The 18903-nt window shown below is 41.4% G+C and overlaps 1 protein-coding gene across 1 annotated transcript; it reads right to left on the minus strand.

The window, feature by feature from the left end:
• Nucleotides 1-217: 217 nt before the first annotated feature.
• LOC123191576 (uncharacterized) lies at nucleotides 218-1116 on the minus strand. The gene is made up of 2 exons (XM_044604256.1): nucleotides 939-1116; nucleotides 218-543 (listed from the first exon to the last, which is right to left on the minus strand). The coding sequence occupies exons 1-2, from the start codon at nucleotides 1075-1077 to the stop codon at nucleotides 218-220; spliced, it is 465 nt and encodes a 154-aa protein (XP_044460191.1). The 5' UTR covers nucleotides 1078-1116.
• Nucleotides 1117-18903: the final 17787 nt, after the last annotated feature.

An 18903-nucleotide genomic window follows, 5' to 3' on the forward strand; every position in this document is an offset into this window, starting at 1 on the left:
ACCAAGCAACACACAGAACACCTAAAACTGAAGGAAAACTTGGTATACAACCTACACAGGAGTAGGTCAGAAAGAGATTAGATTATTTTTCTTGCTAATGCCTAGTGGTTGACTAGATTTTTCTTACTAATGCCTGTGGTTAAGTAGACAATAGGTAACCCCTGGTCCAATAACTGCTATTTAAAGATAGCAGAAAGACAAGGCAATAAGAAAACAATCATACCGTTGATAAAAAGGTATCTTCTATGTCTTCATCATCATACTCAGGAAGTGGAGGTAACAGCTCAGCAATCTCCCTCTGTGACATATCAGAATACGGGCCCAGTTGAGACACTTGCGAACACCCAGAGTTGTTCATTTTGTACACCCACAGTGCAGCAGCCTCAAATGACTTGAACCGGCGGACCATCTCTTCACGGTCACGGGATACCCTCCAATACTTGCACCAGCATTCATACAAGGCCCATAGGGATTCCTTCGACTTAATGGAATTCTCATCAACAAGGGGATATATTCGAGGTGCTTCTTTTGGCTTGGGACCGCCTGCCGTTCAGTAGCACATAGTTACAATTTGATTTGTGGTACGCAGAAAAATACAATCATTTTTACTATTGCTCTCAGCGGAATTGATTTGATTGAAGGCAGCTGGCATAAGTAAATAAACAATATCCTTGCTAGATGTCCGAATGAACATGCTTATTCAAATAGATCTACTTATAATAGGAAATAATATGGGGATTTCAGGTATTAAATTCAGATCCAAGTAAGGAGAATTCCTATATATTCAGAATTCAGATCCAAATTCTGAAAGGGCTATAAACATAATGCGGGAATTTCAGATATAAAATTCAGATCCAAGAAAGAGAATTCCATTGAAAATTTCGGCAATCAGGATTCAGATCCAAATTACGAAATAGCTTTCTCAACATAGGGATTACCTGCAGCTGCAAACATGCGACGGCTGGTACCAGCCGGCAGATAGAGCCGGGGGAGACACGGGGGGAGGACACCAGCAATATCTCCAACGGGGCGGGATGCGAGGGCTGCCCGCGCGAGCTTGGACACGATGAAAGCCATAGCCTAGGTCGGAGGGGATGGTTCTCGAATTAGGGTTTGTGTGCGTCGCCGGTCCCGTATATATCTAACAAGTGATATGGACCGTTGGATCTTCCTAATTGGATGGCTCAAATTTAATGGCTTTTGTTACCTGTATACGTGACTGCATATAAGCCTAGTTATGATGGTAGTATCATAGCTAGTATCATGCATGCCAACCAGGTAATTTTGATGATGTGTCATACAATTAAATGAAGAAAGAAAGGGGGAGACTTGTATGAGATCCCATGTATAGGTGAGATCGTGAAATCAACCCTCAAAATTCATATTTAGTCATTTCGAAAAAATCTGAAATTATTTGACAACATTCTTGTGAGGTATGTTTATAGCTCCAAAAAAAATCAGCTCAAAACTCAATGTATAGTTGGAGATACAAAAAAGACAAATTCGAATGTGAATAGTAGCAGTTTTGGGTGAATAGTACTTTGACACTATTTACATCTGATTTTGTCTTTTTTGTTTCTATTAATGTAAGTTGAATTAGAAGCTGAAACTTTTTAAGATTATACATCAAATATTGATGTGTGTCTACAAAAAGTTTGGGAATGTTTGGACACGTATTTTTTTTCAAAAATTCGATCTCATAGATCTCACCTAATGTACGATCTCACACAAGTCTCTCCCAAAAAAGAAATGGTTGAGTATCATATCATGATACCGTATCGTAATCAATGCTATGTCAGTATGTGTCATGCATGGCAATAAATAAAATACTACATGATACTAATATATGATACTATGCATTAGGGAGGTAGTATCATAGACTAGTATCATATGCATGATACTAGTATATGATACTGCCCATTACAACCAGCCTAAACCATTGGATATGTTAATCTGATGGCCTACATTGCGGGGATTCGCTGCGCCATTTCCCGTGCTGCCAATCTGCCACTCTCAGATGTAGAGGGTGTTTGCATACGTTTTAGTCTCATGACTAAAAGTAGTGGGACTAAAACTTGCTAGCCTCACCCATGCTTGGATCCAAATACTGAAGAGACTAAAATCAAGTTATTGAGCATTTATTATCCTCCATACCCTCCAATCCAGAACTCGCATGTGTTAAAGGAGAGGAATTAAATGAGGAGAGAGGGCTAATACATATTTTAGTAGGTTTACTATGAATAAAAAAATTTAGCCTCAAGACTAGTCCTAGCCTCTCTTTAGTCAAGGGTACTTGGAACTTTAGCGTCTAAAAAAGACTATTTTTAGTCAGACTAAAAATAGTCCCTTAGATCCAAGCGAGCGTTGCTATTGCGCGCGAGCGTGCCAACGCGCGCTTTCCGACAGGCCCGATTTGGAAAGTCTGCACTAGGTTACGTACAGGATTAGGGGAAGCGTTATGGTAATTACTGTGGGTCCCGCACCCGGCCCCACTGAAAATCAGGGGGAGCAGTTTATATGGAAATTAATAGGTGGGTTATGCACGTCTTGGCAAGTCTTTGCAATCATGTGGTGGGCCCAGCGAGAAACCAGGGAAGTTGTCGCCAGACTCTCCGTTTCCATCGTTCGATCGCTCCAACGAGCGAGCGCGAAGGAGCTTTTCCGGATCCAAGCACCCTCGTAGTACTTTCTAAGATGTGCATGCCTATAATTCTCCTTGCGTTCTTTATAGCCAAGCCACTATACAGAAATTTCCAGCAGACTCCGATGATGCATGCAGGAGTAAAGTGGCACCAGGAGTACTAGCAGTAGCAACTAGCATGTATGCATCATGATGAATGAGAGAGAAAAAGCATCTGATGGTGTAGCCTGGGTAAAGGCCGAAAAAGCATTGCAGAGACCGAGCTCCACATAGCTCTTTATTTTTTTTCAGCGAAAATACTATTTTCACACATTTGAAAAATCTGAAAAAAAAAGTCTATACATACATGTGTATTTGTATTATACACGTATGAAATTTCACGAACATATATGTTTTCATGTAGTGTATATGAAAAAGATAAATACACAGATTAATGTAGGCTATATCTTTGTTGTTTTTATGTCAGATATTTATCTTTTTTGTGTAGCACGCAAATAACTGAATTACATGATGAAACTTTTTACCTACTTGACAAACATGCATATGTATTTGTATAAAAAATTGATATTTTTTGAAACTTTTAAGTATATTTTGAATTTTTTTTGGCAAAATGGGCTCAATGGAGCCCGGCCTCTGCAACACCGCACTCGGGTAAAGGCGCACAAGGTAAAACAAATTAAACAATAACGAAGAAAGTGAAAATGTAATATATGTATAGCTAAATAGCTTTTACTTTCTCTTATAATTTTTTTTACAAATATTTATTACCCTTCTTTTCTTAGTTTTTATCAACAATTCTGTGAAAACTCTGATTTGTAAACAGACACAATTAATGTTTAAATTATTATTTTATTTCTAACGATAAATAACTTGCAAACAATACTCTCTTTGTTGCTCAATCTAATATTTCCTTGATCCATAATAAGTATCGCAGTTCTGAACTGAAGTTAAACTTAAACTTTATTAAGACAAGCATTTGAGGACGAACCTGGTATACTTTTTCTCATGGTATTCTATATTGTGTAAATTTGGTATTTCACAGATATATTTATTAAATCATGCAAAATTTTGTAATTAATAATTAATTAGTTCAGATCATCATACTACTTAACTTTTTTTTGTGAAATATAATACTACTTAAAATTACCCACATGTATGTGTATTAATAACTATCTGTACACGTGCATGGCACGTGCCATTTACTACTTACTTCGTTCCGAATTACTTGTCGCAGGTATGGATATATCTAGATATATTTTGGTTCTAGATACATTTATTTCTGTGACGAGTAATTTGAAATGGAGGGAGTAGTATAGATCGAAAGCTCTCTTGAAACCGTTGGATCTCTCTCGCGTTCGATCTCCTCCGCACACAATCAGACACCGAGCGTCAGCCCAGGGCATGTGGGCATGTGTGGGCTGTGCGGGCGAAACTCAGAGGCTGTACTAGCCCATCAGGCCTACCAAGCGAATCAAGCAACCCAAGAAGCGTCCATCACCGCTAAAAAAAAGTGTCCATCAAAGGTCAAAATTTTTTCTTGAAGATTAGCAGGAAAAAGCTTGCGTTTCTCAAAGAAAAAAAACAAGACAAAGGTTACCGACCCCAATTCCTATTTGGCCCCTTCAATGCCCTTTACAGTACGGAGTACGTTTTACAACTTGGTGCACCCCCTCCCCCCCCCCCTTCCCTAGCGGCTGTCTCTAGGCTCGACCCCTTCTTTTTTTTAACCTAGAAAAAGATAGGAGCGCGTGTGGGAGGATCAAAATCCAGCAATCCTCGTACACTCGCGGGGGCGATAACCACTGCGACGAGTTGGTTTTGTCGTGGCCACTTATTTTTCTCTTCCTGTGGCAAATGTAAGGTTAAAAAAACATCGCGTCATTGTATGGTTTTTATTTTTTGGTTTTTGTTCTATTTGGATGTTTTTTATTTGTACTTTTCATTTTTATTTTCCTTGTTTTAGTTTCTAAAGTTTATTCAAATTCATGAACTTTTTCAAGTTTTTATGAAGCTTTTCTAAAAATCCATGAATTTTTATTCAATTTCATGAACTTGTTTTTATCAAAACCAGTGAACTTTTATCAAAACTGTGAACTTCTAGAAAATCATATTTTTTTAGAAAAAATCTTGAACTTTTTCCAAATTCATGACCTTTTTTATCAAAACCGGTGAAGTTGTTTCAAAATCCTGTGAATTATTTTTAATACGTGAAGTTTTTTCAAGATTGATTGACTTTCTCTGAATTTTTGAACTTTTAAAAAACATGTGAATATTATTTCAGTTTTTGTGAACTTTTTTTAAGAATCAATGAACTATTTTCAAAATCGGTGGACTTTTTCAAATTCATGATTTTTTTTAGCAAAATCAAAAAAACAGAGATCTGCGTTTTATTAAAAAAAAATTGGGTTGGCAATGTTTAAGAAAAAATAGAACTTAGGCTAGGAGGCCCATATGCCGGTACATACATGATGGCCTCCAAAAATAGGTCGAAACCACTATGTTGGTATGTTATGGGTAGCGCATGTCAAAAAAAACCTAGGCCGAGAGTCTTCGTTGTATATTTATTTCATTTATTAACTAGGTTGACAAACTCGTGGGCCCCAAACACGGTATACAGTTAGGAGGAAGCATTTTTTTTCAAATGAGGCACTTGCTTGTGTACGGGCATGGACCTGGTGGGTTCCTACTGTCAGCCTCTCGACGTGCAGTCCTTTTCATATTCCTCTCGTTTGTTGAGCATTTTGACAACTGCAAACGGCGGCGCCATGATGAGCGCACAAAGCCGGAGGGCGATGTCATGCACACAGACGGGAACAAACCGGAGCTACGGAAGACGCCTTAGAGTAGTGAAAAAATGTGCCTTCATTCTTTCGAACATACCGCAGTAGCTCGGTCGCTACAACCATCTCACCCAAAGGTTGTACTGTTCAGGTTCGGTTCCAACTGGTGCAGTTGAAAAATATCTAGTTTTTGCCCCAGCTATTACTGACATGTGGGTCCCGCCATGTCATCTACACACACCACCTCCACCACTTGCCATATGAAGTTGTGTTATACATGAAGGTTGATACGCATGATGTTAACTTGTTGTTAGTTCCATTTTCGACCATGAATAAGAAAATTCAGCATTCTGTTATCCATGTTTGAAAAGTGCGTGTTGATTTAAATGCTTTGCCTATGAAACATTTCAGTTTCTTATCTGAAACTGAAACTTGCAGTTTATTCTCTGAAAATCACTTGGATAGGCAGCCCGCCGGTGATGCATCAGACGTCGCGCTTCTTCAACCCCCCCTCCCCCCGGCAGTGTGAGGGGGAAGAAGATGAAACTTCCTTCACGTGTTGGCGGTTGGAGAATGGAGCGAATTGGATTTAGGAGGGGGCACGACGTGGGGTAGCGTCGCCAGCCCCTGAGCGGCAACAAGCAGTCCGGACGCACTGCTGGTTTGGGCAGCGAGAGAACAAGCACAAGGAAGACTGAAGAAGCACATCAGACGCGATTTTTTCAATGGATGGCTCTCGATGGCGTATTATTATTTTTACTTGCCTCTACGCAATACAACTTGTATTTTTAGCCTCTTAGTCCATGGCGGACCAGAAGCCCATTTGTTGGGCGGGTCAACCTACAGAAAGCAACACTTGATTTTTCAACAAGGCCCAAAAACAATGCAGTACCATGTTTTTTGGGCCGATAACATTATGTTGGGGGTTGAGCATGGTAGGGGAAGACTAAACAAAATGATAAAAAAATTGATGCGTCGTTGCTACCCTAACAAGCAGGTGTCATTTTTCTCGGGATGAAGGTGTGCCGTGTGACACTCACGCGTGACAATCCCACAGTATAAATTCTAACAAATTCACACACAAATACAACAGAAAAGCTAAACATTTAGATCAAACTCAGGTTCATAGGATACGTTCATATTCATAGCCAACATTCACAATCAACAACTAAAAAAGAATCATGTATAGACAAGTTCAGCATGTCTATGCATCCAAATGATTCATAGATCACAAGAAAATATTCATAGCTAGCATTCACAAAAAGATTCAAATAGACACAAGTTCAGCATATTTACGCATCCAAATGATTGAGAAAACACAACCAGTATCATCCATTGACACACTTTAATTACATAGGGTACAAACTGGTAAGTGGTGTTCACTCGGTGGTACTTCTTGCTAAAATTAATGCTTTTTTGAGAAAACTTTCAAGTACATAAGAGGCAACATAGACCATCTGAACTTTGTTTGTAGGTTCATCCTCATGATAGTGGCCTCAGTGTCGCGAGAGGTTTGAGCAACTTGGCCACTACTTTCATCCAACTAGTTTACTGTCTCATCTTTGTCATGTAGCTCGCCAAAATTCTACATTGCAGACAAGAAATGAGGCGGTCGACAAAATGAACCACCCAAAGTTTTTGTGCGGTTCAACTGAAATGGAGCATCCCAGGCATGCAGACTGGTTTAGTGCCATATAAATATACGTGTCTACCAACTTGTCTGGAATATTTAGACTCCATGGCATATAGTTTGCTACCAGCATACATGCCGATAACCAAAAAGCGCAAGTTGGGACCAAAGACTAGACTGCGTTTTGCTGGGCTATGCACCGAGCAATATTCTTGGCATTCACTCTGGCACTTCTTCTTGTCAACACTGTTGCTTGTCTGAGTGCACTTTGGAGTACATAGCAACATCATAAGTATATGTCCATCTGATCTTTTTGTGCAGTTTTACTGAGATAGGCCAATGTAACGATTTTCCTGCGAGTTCAGGCTCCAAGTTGCTCCTTTATAAAATCGGCCAACAGTTGCACAATACCAAATTACCAATACATATGACAAGCGCAATAATCAGGATGAAGACCGGTACCAACCTGTGTGAAGAAGCATGCCAATTAGTACTTCCTTTGACTGGAAGCCGAGAGATAAGCGACTGACACGAAAGGAAGGAAGCAATCGAGGCAATGAACCGCAGAGAGTTTTTGTGCGGTTCCGCTGAAATTGAGTTAGCACATATATTGATAAAGTGTGATTACTGTAATAGTGGCACGAGTTGATGAAACGTACACTAACAAATAGAAGCATCCTCATTATCTTAATGGGTAAAGTTAGCAACATAGTAGCCTTGCTTAAAGAGAGATATTAGTTTATTTTACCAGTGCCAATTAGCTCAACACTCAAGGCATTGCCATGTATCATGGGTTGCAACGATTTAACGTGCTAAGATAAAGGACTTTCTCATGATAGTTGCAAAAATAGTAGCACGATACAAGTAGAGGTGACATCACACTAATCTGGATGAAGGCCTTAGGCTGGTAGCAACCTGAGAAAGGAAGCTTATTCAATTAGTCCAAGAATAGAAAATAAAGCACCGAATGGAATCATCCAATAGTATATATTTTTGTGCACTTCCAATGTACGGTTGACATCACTCTTGTTTACCAGTGGTGAGATTATATCGAGAGATTATCAAGAACTTCTAGCAGAGTTAAAGCACTGGCTGGCATACAATTCATTGTATCCTCTTATGTAGTTCCACTAAAATGTACGATTGGCACAACATGATGCGTGTTTGCACAAGGAATAAGGTGAGACCTTCATTAGCTTAGTGAGGAAGGATAGAAAGACAATAGCATATTACTTTAACAGTAGCGTCAAATCATGAGGACAATACTGTAGGATCAAAAGTATGTCTAGAGGGGGGTGATTAGACTACTTGACAAAATAAAAACCTATATTTTCCCAATTTTAGTTGTAGGCAGATTTTAGCAATTATGACAAGTCAAGTGTCACCATACCCATGAAATTCTAAGAGTATAGCAGCGGAATGTAGAACATTGCACATGTAAGTAAAGGGAGGGTTTGGAGAAGGCAAACGCAATGGAGACACGAAGATTCTTGGCATGGTTCCGATAGGTGGTGCTATCGTACGTCCACGTTGATGGAGACTTCAACCCACAAAGGGTAACGGCTACGCGAGTCCACACAGGGATCCACCCATGAAGGGTCCACGAAGAAGCAACCTTGCCTATCCCACCATGGCCATCGTCCATGAAGGACTTGCCTCACTCAGGTAGATCTGCATGAAGTAGATGATCTCCTTGCCCTTTCAAACTTCTTGGTTCAACTCCACATCATGTCGGAGGCTCCCAAGTGACACCTAACCAATCTAGGAGACACCACTCTCCAAAAGGTAATAGACGGTGTGTTGATGATGAACTCCTTGCTTTTGTGCTTCAAATGATAGTCTCCCCAACACTAAACTCTCTCTCACAGATTTTTGTATATGGTGGAAGAAGGATTTGAGTGGAAAGCAACTTGGGGAAGGCTAAAAATCAAGGTTCAAATGGCAGAATTGGAATAGCTTGATCTCAACACATGAGTAGGTGGTTCTCTCTCAGAAAATGAATGGTGGAAGTGTAGGCACGTTCTGATGGCTCTCCTCAAACAGGAAGAAGGGGTGGAGGGTATATATAGCCTCCTCACAAAATCCAACCGTTACACACTTTTGACCCATCTCTTTGGCACCGATCGGAAAACTCGGTGGCACCGATCTATGTAAAAATGTGAATGCTATGAATCTTGGTGGGACCGATAGAAACAACTCGGATGAACCAATGTGCAATGGCTAGGGCAAAACCACGTCTCGGTGGCACCGATTGCATCAACTCGGTGGGACCAAAGTGAAGCAATAAGGCAATAGAGAGTTGGCAGGCCGTCTCGGTGGTACCAATTGCAATTCTCGGTGAGGCCGAAATAATTGCAACAAGGCAACAGAAAGTTGCCAAGACCATCTCGGTGGGACCAAGATTCGAATTGGTGGATCTGATTTGTTAGGGTTTTGGGTGTGGCTAAGTTAAAAGAACTCGTTGGCTTCGGGTAGGAAATATCGGTGAGTCCGAGTTGGAATTTAGGGTTTGTACATATTTGGATAGAGAAAGTGGCTGAGGGTTTTGGAGCAATATCACTAAGCACTTGAGCAACCAGGTCATCAAGCAACACCTCATCCCCTTTTAATAGTATTGGCTTTCCTATGGACTCAATGTGATCTTGGATCGCTTAAACAAAAATGTAGAGTCTTGAGTTTTTACCAATCCTTGTCCTTAGCATTTTGAGGGGTCCACATCTCTAGTCCTTGCCATGCCAATCATTTAACATGCTGAAATATTTATCTTGAATGGACATTAGTTCAATGAGGTATATGTTATTATGAATTACCAAAACCACCAGGGGATAAGCTGCACCTTCAATCTCCCCATTTTTGGTAATTGATGACGACATATATATCAAAGCTTTGTAATATGATCAAATGAATGAAATACATCATCGCTTTGAGAAGTATGTGATAAGCAAGAGCTCCTCCCTAAATTTGTACATTATTAAAAATTTGCGTTTGAATGCAAATGAACACTCGATTCGGATCGTGGGTCACTCTTCCATGTCACATACAACTTGGTGGAGTGCACAAAATGATATGAATGTGAATAGTAAGCACACATCACCAAAAACATAAGTGAATGATCATACATGGATAATGATAGAGACGAGCACTAAGCATCACATGAAGCATAGTATGATCAATCACACAAAACCAACGTAGTAATTCACACACATAACAAACAACGTATCATGAATCAAACGGAAATAGTAGCGAGAACTCAAGAAAAACCAACGAGCAAAAGCGATATACTCTCTCTCTCTCGAAGCCTAATGGTCTATACAATTTCTCCCCCTTTGGCAACAAGTACCAAAAAGTTCGAAAAAGTATAGAGCTATGCATCTCTCTAGGCACGATCCTCGGCAACTCCTAAAGGTGACTTCTGGCTGGTGGCTCTGGTGTGTGTAGATGGCGTTGAGATGCGTGCATCGGCGAAGGCTTCAGCCGACGTCTGTTGGGCTAGTAGAGTATATACTGGAGGTGGCATAATAGAAGTAGCATCAGGTGTAGAGTGAGTGGTCCCCGTGTCTGCAACAGGCACGACAACAGATCTCGGTGCCCTGGGTATTGTCTAATATCTCTCAATCGTCTGCACGTCATCTCCACTGCCATCAGAAGCAGCCATGACTTTGTCAACATCATCTCTAAGCTTCTCCACTATAGACTGCACCTCAGTAATTTTGACATCAAGACCATATATCTTGTCCTCGACTACCCGCTCTAAGCTTTCCTGGTTCTTGGTGAGGTTGGCCAGACTTTGCTCAATCCTCAGGGTAGCTTCTAGCAGATAAGTCATCTGGTCATTCTGGGACTTAAGGTTGGCTATGGGAGCATTGGGAGCAGAGGCCTTCTGAGCTTCTTTTGCTGCTATAGCTATATGAATTTCCTCTTGAGCTTGAGCAGACAAAGGATGTGAAGGGTCCATCACTACAACATTGTCCTCAAACTCAGGCTGTAATGGAAGATGCTCACTAAGGGAGTCATGGACTAAGTGAAGGAAATATGCCCTAGAGGCAATAATAAAGTTATTATTTATTTCCTTATATCATGGTAAATGTTTATTATTCATGCTAGAATTGTATTAACCGGAAACATAATACATGTGTGAATACATAGACAAACAGAGTGTCACTAGTATGCCTCTACTTGACTAGCTCGTTGATCAAAGATGGTTATGTTTCCTAACCATAGACATGAGTTGTCATTTGATTAACGGGATCATGTCATTAGGAGAATGATGTGATTGACATGACCCATTCCGTTAGCTTAGCACACGATCGTTTAGTATGTTGCTATTGCTTTCTTCATGACTTATACATGTTCCTATGACTATGAGATTATGCAACTCCCGCTTACCAGAGGAACACTTTGTGTGCTACCAAACGTCACAACGTAACTGGGTGATTATAAAGGTGCTCTACAGGTGTCTCCGAAGGTACTTGTTGGGTTGGCGTATTTCAAGATTAGGATTTGTCACTCCGATTATCCGAGAGGTATCTCTGGGCCTTCTCGGTAATGCACATCACTTAAGCCTTGCAAGCATTGCAACTAATGAGTTAGTTGCGGGATGATGTATTACGGAACGAGTAAAGAGACTTGCCGGTAACGAGATTGAACTAGGTATTGAGATACCGACGATCGAATCTCGGGCAAGTAACATACCGATGACAAAGGGAACAATGTATGTTGTTATGCGGTCTGACCGATAAAGATCTTCGTAGAATATGTGGAAGCCAATATGAGCATCTAGGTTCCTCTATTGGTTATTGATCAAAGACGTGTCTTGGTCATGTCTACATAGTTCTCGAACCCGTAGGGTCCGCACGCTTAACATTTCGATGACAGTTATATTATGAGTTTATATGTTTTGATGTACCGAAGGTTTTTTGGAGTCCCGGATGTGATCACGGACATGACGAGGAGTCTCGAAATGGTCGAGACATGAAGATTGATATATTGGAAGCCTATGTTTGGATATCGGAAGTGTTTCGGGTGAAATCGGGATTTTACCGGAGTACCGGGAGGTTACCGGAACCCCCCGGGAACCTAATGGGCCTTAGTGGGCCTAGGTGGAAGAGAGGAGAGGCGTCTAGGGATGGGCCGCGCGCCCCTCCCCCCAGTCCGAATAGGACAAGGAGAGGGGGGCCCCTTTCCTTCTTCTCCTCCACTCCTTCCCCCTCCCAAGTCCTAATCCAACTAGGAAAAGGGGGGAGTCCTACTCCCAGTGGGAGTAGGACTCCTCCCGGCGCGCCCTCTCCCTTGGCCAGCCGCACCCCCCGTGCTCCTTTATATACGGGGGCATGGGGGCACCCTAGAGACACAACAATTGATTTGTTTGATCTTTTAGCCGTGTGCGGTGCCCCCCTCCACCATAATCCACCTCGATAATACTTTAGCGGTGCTTAGGCGAAGCCCTGCGTCAGTAGAACATCAACATCGTCACCACGCCGTCGTGCTGACGAAACTCTCCCTCAACACTCGGCTGGATCAGAGTTCGAGGGACGTCATCGGGCTGAACGTGTGCTGAACTCGGAGGTGTCGTACGTTCGATACTTGATCGGTCGGATCTTGAAGATGTACGACTACATCAACCGCGTTGTGCTAACACTTCCGCTTTTGGTCTACGAGGGTACGAGGACAACACTCTCCCCTCTCGTTGCTATGCATCACTATGATCTTGCATGTGCGTAGTATTTTTTTTGAAATTACTACGTTCCCCAATAGTGGCATCCGAGCCAGGTTTTATGCGTTGATGTTATATGCACGAGTAGAACACAAGTGAGTTGTGGGCGATATAAGTCATACTGCTTACCAGCATGTCATACTTTGGTTCAGCGGTATTGTTGGATGAAGCGGCCCGGACCGACATTACGCGTACGCTTACGCGAGACTGGTTCTACCGACGTGCTTTGCACATAGGTGGCTGGCGGGTGTCAGTTTCTCCAACTTTAGTTGAACCAAGTATGGCTACGCCCGGTCCTTGCGAAGGTTAAAACAACATCAACTTGACAAACTATCGTTGTGGTTTTGATGCGTAGGTAAGAACGGTTCTTGCTAAGCCCGTAGCAGCCACGTAAAACTTGCAACAACAAAGTAGAGGACGTCTAACTTGTTTTTGCAGGGCATGTTGTGATGTGATATGGTCAAGACATGATGCTAAATTTTATTGTATGAGATGATCATGTTTTGTAACCGAGTTATCGGCACCTGGAAGGAGCCATATGGTTGTCGCTTTATTGTATGCAATGCAATTGCCCTGTAATGCTTTACTTTATCACTAAGCGGTAGCGATAGTCGTAGAAGAAATAGTTGGCGAGACGACAACGATGCTATGATGGAGATCAAGGTGTTGCACCGGTGACGATGGTGATCATGACGGTGCTTCGGAGATGGAGATCAAAGGCACAAGATGATGATGGCCATATCATATCACTTATACTGATTGCATGTGATGTTTATCCTTTATGCATCTTATTTTGCTTAGTTCGATGGTAGCATTATAAGATGGCCTCTCATTAAATTTCAAGGTACAAGTGTTCTCCCTGAGTATGCACCGTTGCGAAAGTTCGTCGTGCCGAGACACCACGTGATGAAGGGGTGTGATAAGCTCTACGTTCACATGCAACGGGTGCAAGCCAGTTTTGCACACACAGAATACTCGGGTTAAACTTGACGAGCCTAGCATATGCAGATATGGCCTCGGAACACTGAGACCGAAAGGTCGAGCGTGAATCATATGGTAGATATGATCAACATAACGATGTTCACCATTGAAAACTACTCCATTTCACGTGATGATCGGTTATGGTTTAGTTGATTTGGATCACGTGATCACTTAGAAGATCAGAGGGATGTCTTTCTAAGTGGGAGTTCTTAAGTAATATGATTAATTGAACTTAAATTTATCATGAACTTAGTACCTGATAGTATCTTACTTGTCTATGTTTGATTGTAGATAGATGGCCCATGCTGTTGTTTCGTTGAATTTTAATGTGTTCCTTGAGAAAGCAAAGTTGAAAGATGATGGTAGCAATTACACGGACTGGGTCCGTAACTTGAGGATTATCCTCATTGCTGCATAGAAGAATTACGTCCTGGAAGCACCACTGGGTTTCAGGCCTGCTGCAGGAGCAACACCAGATGTTATGAACGTCTGGTAGAGCAAAGTTGATTACTACTCAATAGTTCAGTGTGCCATGCTTTACGGCTTAGAACCGGGAATTCAACGACGTTTTGAACGTCATGGAGCATATGAGATGTTCCAGGAGTTGAAGTTAATATTTCAAGCAAATGCCCGAATTGAGAGATATGAAGTCTCCAATAAGTTCTATAGCTGCAAGATGGAGGAGAATAGTTCTATCAGTGAACATATACTCAAAATGTCTGGGTATCATAATGACTTGGCTCAACTGGGAGTTAATCTTCCTGTTGATAGTGCCATTGACAGAGTTCTTCAATCACTGCCACCAAGCTACAAAAGCTTCGTGATGAACTATAATATGCAAGGGATGAATAAGACTATTCCCGAGCTCTTCGCAATGCTAAAGGCTGCAGAGGTAGAAATCAAGAAGGAGCATCAAGTGTTGATGGTCAATAAGACCGCCAGTTCCAAGAAAAAGGGCAAAGGAAAGAAGAAGGGGAACTTCAAGAATAACTGCAAACAAGTTGCTTCTCAGGAGAAGAAACCCAAGTCTGGACCTAAGCCTGAGACTGAGTGCATCTACTGCAAGCAGACTGGTCATTGGAAGCGGAACTACCCCAAGTATTTGGCGGATAAGAAGGATGGCAAGGTGAACAAAGGTATATGTGATATACATGTTATTGATGTGTACCTTACTAGAGCTCGCAGTAGCACTTGGGTATTTGATACTGGTTCTGTTGCTAATATTTGCAACTCGAAACATGGACTACGGATTAAGTGAACACTGGCCAAGGACGACGTGACGATGCGTGTGGGAAATGGTTCCAAAGTTGATGTGATCGCGGTCGGCACGCTACCTCTACATCTACAGTTGGAATTAGTTTTAGACCTAAATAATTGTTATTTGGTGCCAACGTTGAGCATGAACATTATATCTGGATCTTGTTTGATGCGAGACGGTTATTCATTTAAATCAGAGAATAATGGTTGTTCTATTTATATGAGTAATATCTTTTATGGTCATGCACCCTTGAAGAGTGGTCTATTTTTGATGAACCTCGATAGTAGTGATACACATATTCATAATGTTGAAGCCAAAAGATGCAGAGTTGATAATGATAGTGAAGCTTATTTGTGGCACTGCCATTTAGGTCATATCGGTGTAAAGCGCATGAAGAAACTCCATACTGATGGACTTTTGGAACCACTTGATTATGAATCACTTAGTACTTGCGAACCGTGCCTCATGGGCAAGATGACTAAAACGCCGTTCTCCGGAACTATGGAGAGAGCAACAGATTTGTTGGAAATCATACATATAGATGTATGTGGTCCGATGAATATTGAGGCTCGTGGTGGATATCGTTATTTTCTCACCTTCACAGATGATTTAAGCAGATATGGGTATATCTACTTAATGAAGCATAAGTCTGAAACATTTGAAAAGTTCAAAGAATTTCATAGTGAAGTTGAAAATCATCGTAACAAGAAAATAAAGTTTCTACGATCTGATCGTGGAGGAGAATATTTGAGTTACGAGTTTGGTCTACATTTGAAACAATGCGGAATAATTCCGCAACTCACGCCACCCGGAACACCACAGCGTAATGGTGTGTCCGAACATCGTAATCGTACTTTACTAGATATGGTGCGATCTATGATGTCCCTTACTGATTTACCACTATCGTTTTGGGGTTATGCTTTAGAGACGGCCGCACTCACATTAAATAGGGCACCATCAAAATCCGTTGAGATGACGCGTTATGAACTATGGTTTGGCAAGAAACTGAAGTTCTCGTTTCTTAAAGTTTTGGGCTGCGATGCCATGTGAAAAAGCTTCAACCTGATAAGCTCGAACCCAAATCGGAGAAATGTGTCTTCATAGGATACCTGAAGGAGACTGTTGGGTACACCTTCTATCACAGATCCAAAGGCAAGACATTTGTTGCTAAGAATGGATCCTTTCTAGAGAAGGAGTTTCTCTCGAAACAAGTGAGTGGGAGGAAAGTAGAACTTGACGAGGTAGCTATACCTGCTCCCCTATTGGAAAGTAGTTCATCATAGAAATTGGTTTCTGTGACACCTACACCAATTAGTGAGGAAGTTAATTATGATGATCATGAAACTTCAGATCAAGTTATTACTGAACCTCGTAGATCAACCAGAGTAAGATCCGCACCAGAGTGGCACGGTAATTCTGTTCTGGAAGTCATGCTACTAGATCATGATGAACCTACGAACTATGAAGAAGCGATGGTGATCCCAGATTCCGTAAAATGGCTTGAGGCCATGAAATCAGAGATGGGATCCATGTATGAGAACAAAGTGTGGACTTTGGTTGACTTGCCCGATGGTCGGCAAGCAATTGAGAATAAATGGATCTTCAAGAAGAAGACTGACGCTGACGGTAATGTTACTGTCTACAAAGCTCGACTTGTTGCGAAAGGTTTTCGACAAGTTCAAGGGATTGACTACGATGAGACCTTCTCACCCGTAGCGATGCTTAAGTCTGTCCGAATCATGTTAGCAATTGCCGCATTTTATGATTATGAAATTTGGAAAATGGATGTCAAAACTGCATTCCTGAATGGATTTCTGGAAGAAGAGTTGTATATGATGCAACCGGAAGGTTTTGTCGATCCAAAGGGAGCTAACAAAGTGTGCAAGCTCCAGCAATCCATTTATGGACTAGTGCAAGCTTCTCGGAGTTGGAATAAACACTTTGATAGTGTGATCAAAGCATTTGGTTTTATACAGACTTTTGGAGAAGCCTGTATTTACAGGAAAGTGAGTGGGAGCTCTATAGTATTTCTGATATTGTATGTGGATGACATATTACTGATTGGAAATGATATAGAATTTCTGGATAGCATAAAGGGATACTTGAATAAGAGTTTTTCAATGAAAGACCTCGGTGAAGCTGCTTACATATTGGGCATTAAGATCTATAGAGATAGATCAAGGCGCTTAATTGGACTTTCACAAAGCACATACCTTGACAAAGTTTTGAAGAATTTCAAAATGGATCAAGCAAAGAAAGGGTTCTTGCATGTGTTACAAGGTGTGAAGTTGAGTAAGACTCAATGCCCGACCACTGCAGAAGATAGAGAGAAAATGAAAGATGTTCCCTATGCTTCAGCCATAGGCTCTATCATGTATGCAATGCTGTGTACCAGACCTGATGTGTGCCTTGCTATAAGTTTAGCAGGGAGGTACCAAAGTAATCTAGGAGTGGATCACTGGACAGCGGTCAAGAACATCCTGAAATACCTGAAAAGGACTAAGGATATGTTTCTCATTTATGGAGGTGACAAAGAGCTCATCGTAAATGGTTAGTTGATGCAAGCTTTGACACTGATCCGGACGATTCTAAATCGCAAACTGGATACGTGTTTACATTGAATGCTGGAGCTGTCAGTTGGTGCAGTTCTAAACAAAGCATCATGGCGGGATCTACATGTGAAGCGAAGTACATAGTTGCTTCGGAAGCAGCAAATGAAGGAGTCTGGATGAAGGAGTTCATATCCGATCTAGGTGTCATACCTAGTGCATCGGGTCCAATGAAAATCTTTTGTGACAATACTGGAGCAATTGCCTTGGCAAAGGAATCCAGATTTCACAAAAGAACCAAGCACATCAAGAGATGCTTTAATTCCATCCGGGATTTAGTCCAGGTGGGAGACATAGAAATTTGCAAGATACATACGGTTCTGAATGTTGCAGACCCGTTGACTAAGCCTCTTCCATGAGCAAAACATGATCAGCACCAAGGCTCCATGGGTGTTAGAATCATTACTGTGTAATCTAGATTATTGACTTTAGTGCAAGTGGGAGACTGAAGGAAATATGCCCTAGAGGCAATAATAAAGTTCTTATTTATTTCCTTATATCATGATAAATGTTTATTATTCATGCTAGAATTGTATTAACCAGAAACATAATACATGTGTGAATACATAGACAAACAAAGTGTCACTAGTATGCCTCTACTTGACTAGCTCGTTGATCAAAGATGGTTATGTTTCCTAACCATAGACATGAGTTGTCATTTGATTAACAGGATCACGTCATTAGGAGAATGATGTGATTGACATGAACCATTCCGTTAGCTTAGCACACGATCGTTTAGTATGTTGCTATTGCTTTCTTCATGACTTATACATGTTCCTATGACCATGAGATTATGCAACTCCCGCTTACTAGAGGAACACTTTGTGTGCTACCAAACGTCACAACGTAACTGGGTGATTATAAAGGTGCTCTATAGGTGTCTTCGAAGGTACTTGTTGGGTTGGCGTATTTCGAGATTAAGATTTATCACTCCGATTATCAGAGAGGTATCTTTGGGCCTTCTCGGTAATGCACATCACTTAAGCCTTGCAAGCATGCAACTAATGAGTTAGTTACGGGATGATGTATTACGGAACGAGTAAAGAGACTTGCCGGTAACGAGATTGAACTAGGTATTGAGATACCGATGATCGAATCTCGGGCAAGTAACATACCGATGACAAAGGGAACAACGTATGTTGTTATGCGGTCTGACCGATAAAGATCTTCGTAGAATATGTGGGAGCCAATATGAGCATCTAGTTTCCGCTATTGGTTATTGACCGGAGACGTGTCTCGGTCATGTCTATATAGTTCTCGAACTCGTAGGGTCCGCATGCTTAACGTTTCG

Source organism: Triticum aestivum, chromosome 2A (assembly GCF_018294505.1).
Source record: "Triticum aestivum cultivar Chinese Spring chromosome 2A, IWGSC CS RefSeq v2.1, whole genome shotgun sequence".
NCBI classification, from domain to species: domain Eukaryota; kingdom Viridiplantae; phylum Streptophyta; class Magnoliopsida; order Poales; family Poaceae; genus Triticum; species Triticum aestivum.

What these genes read in the sequence shown, in the direction of transcription:
- LOC123191576 (XM_044604256.1), bottom strand. Translation starts at nt 1,077, where the DNA reads ATGGCTTTCATCGTGTCCAAGCTCGCGCGGGCAGCCCTCGCATCCCGC. An exon ending in TCGCATGTTTGCAGCTGCAG is followed by an intron (nt 544 to 938) that starts GTAATCCCTATG and finishes ACTGAACGGCAG; the next exon opens with GCGGTCCCAAGCCAAAAGAA.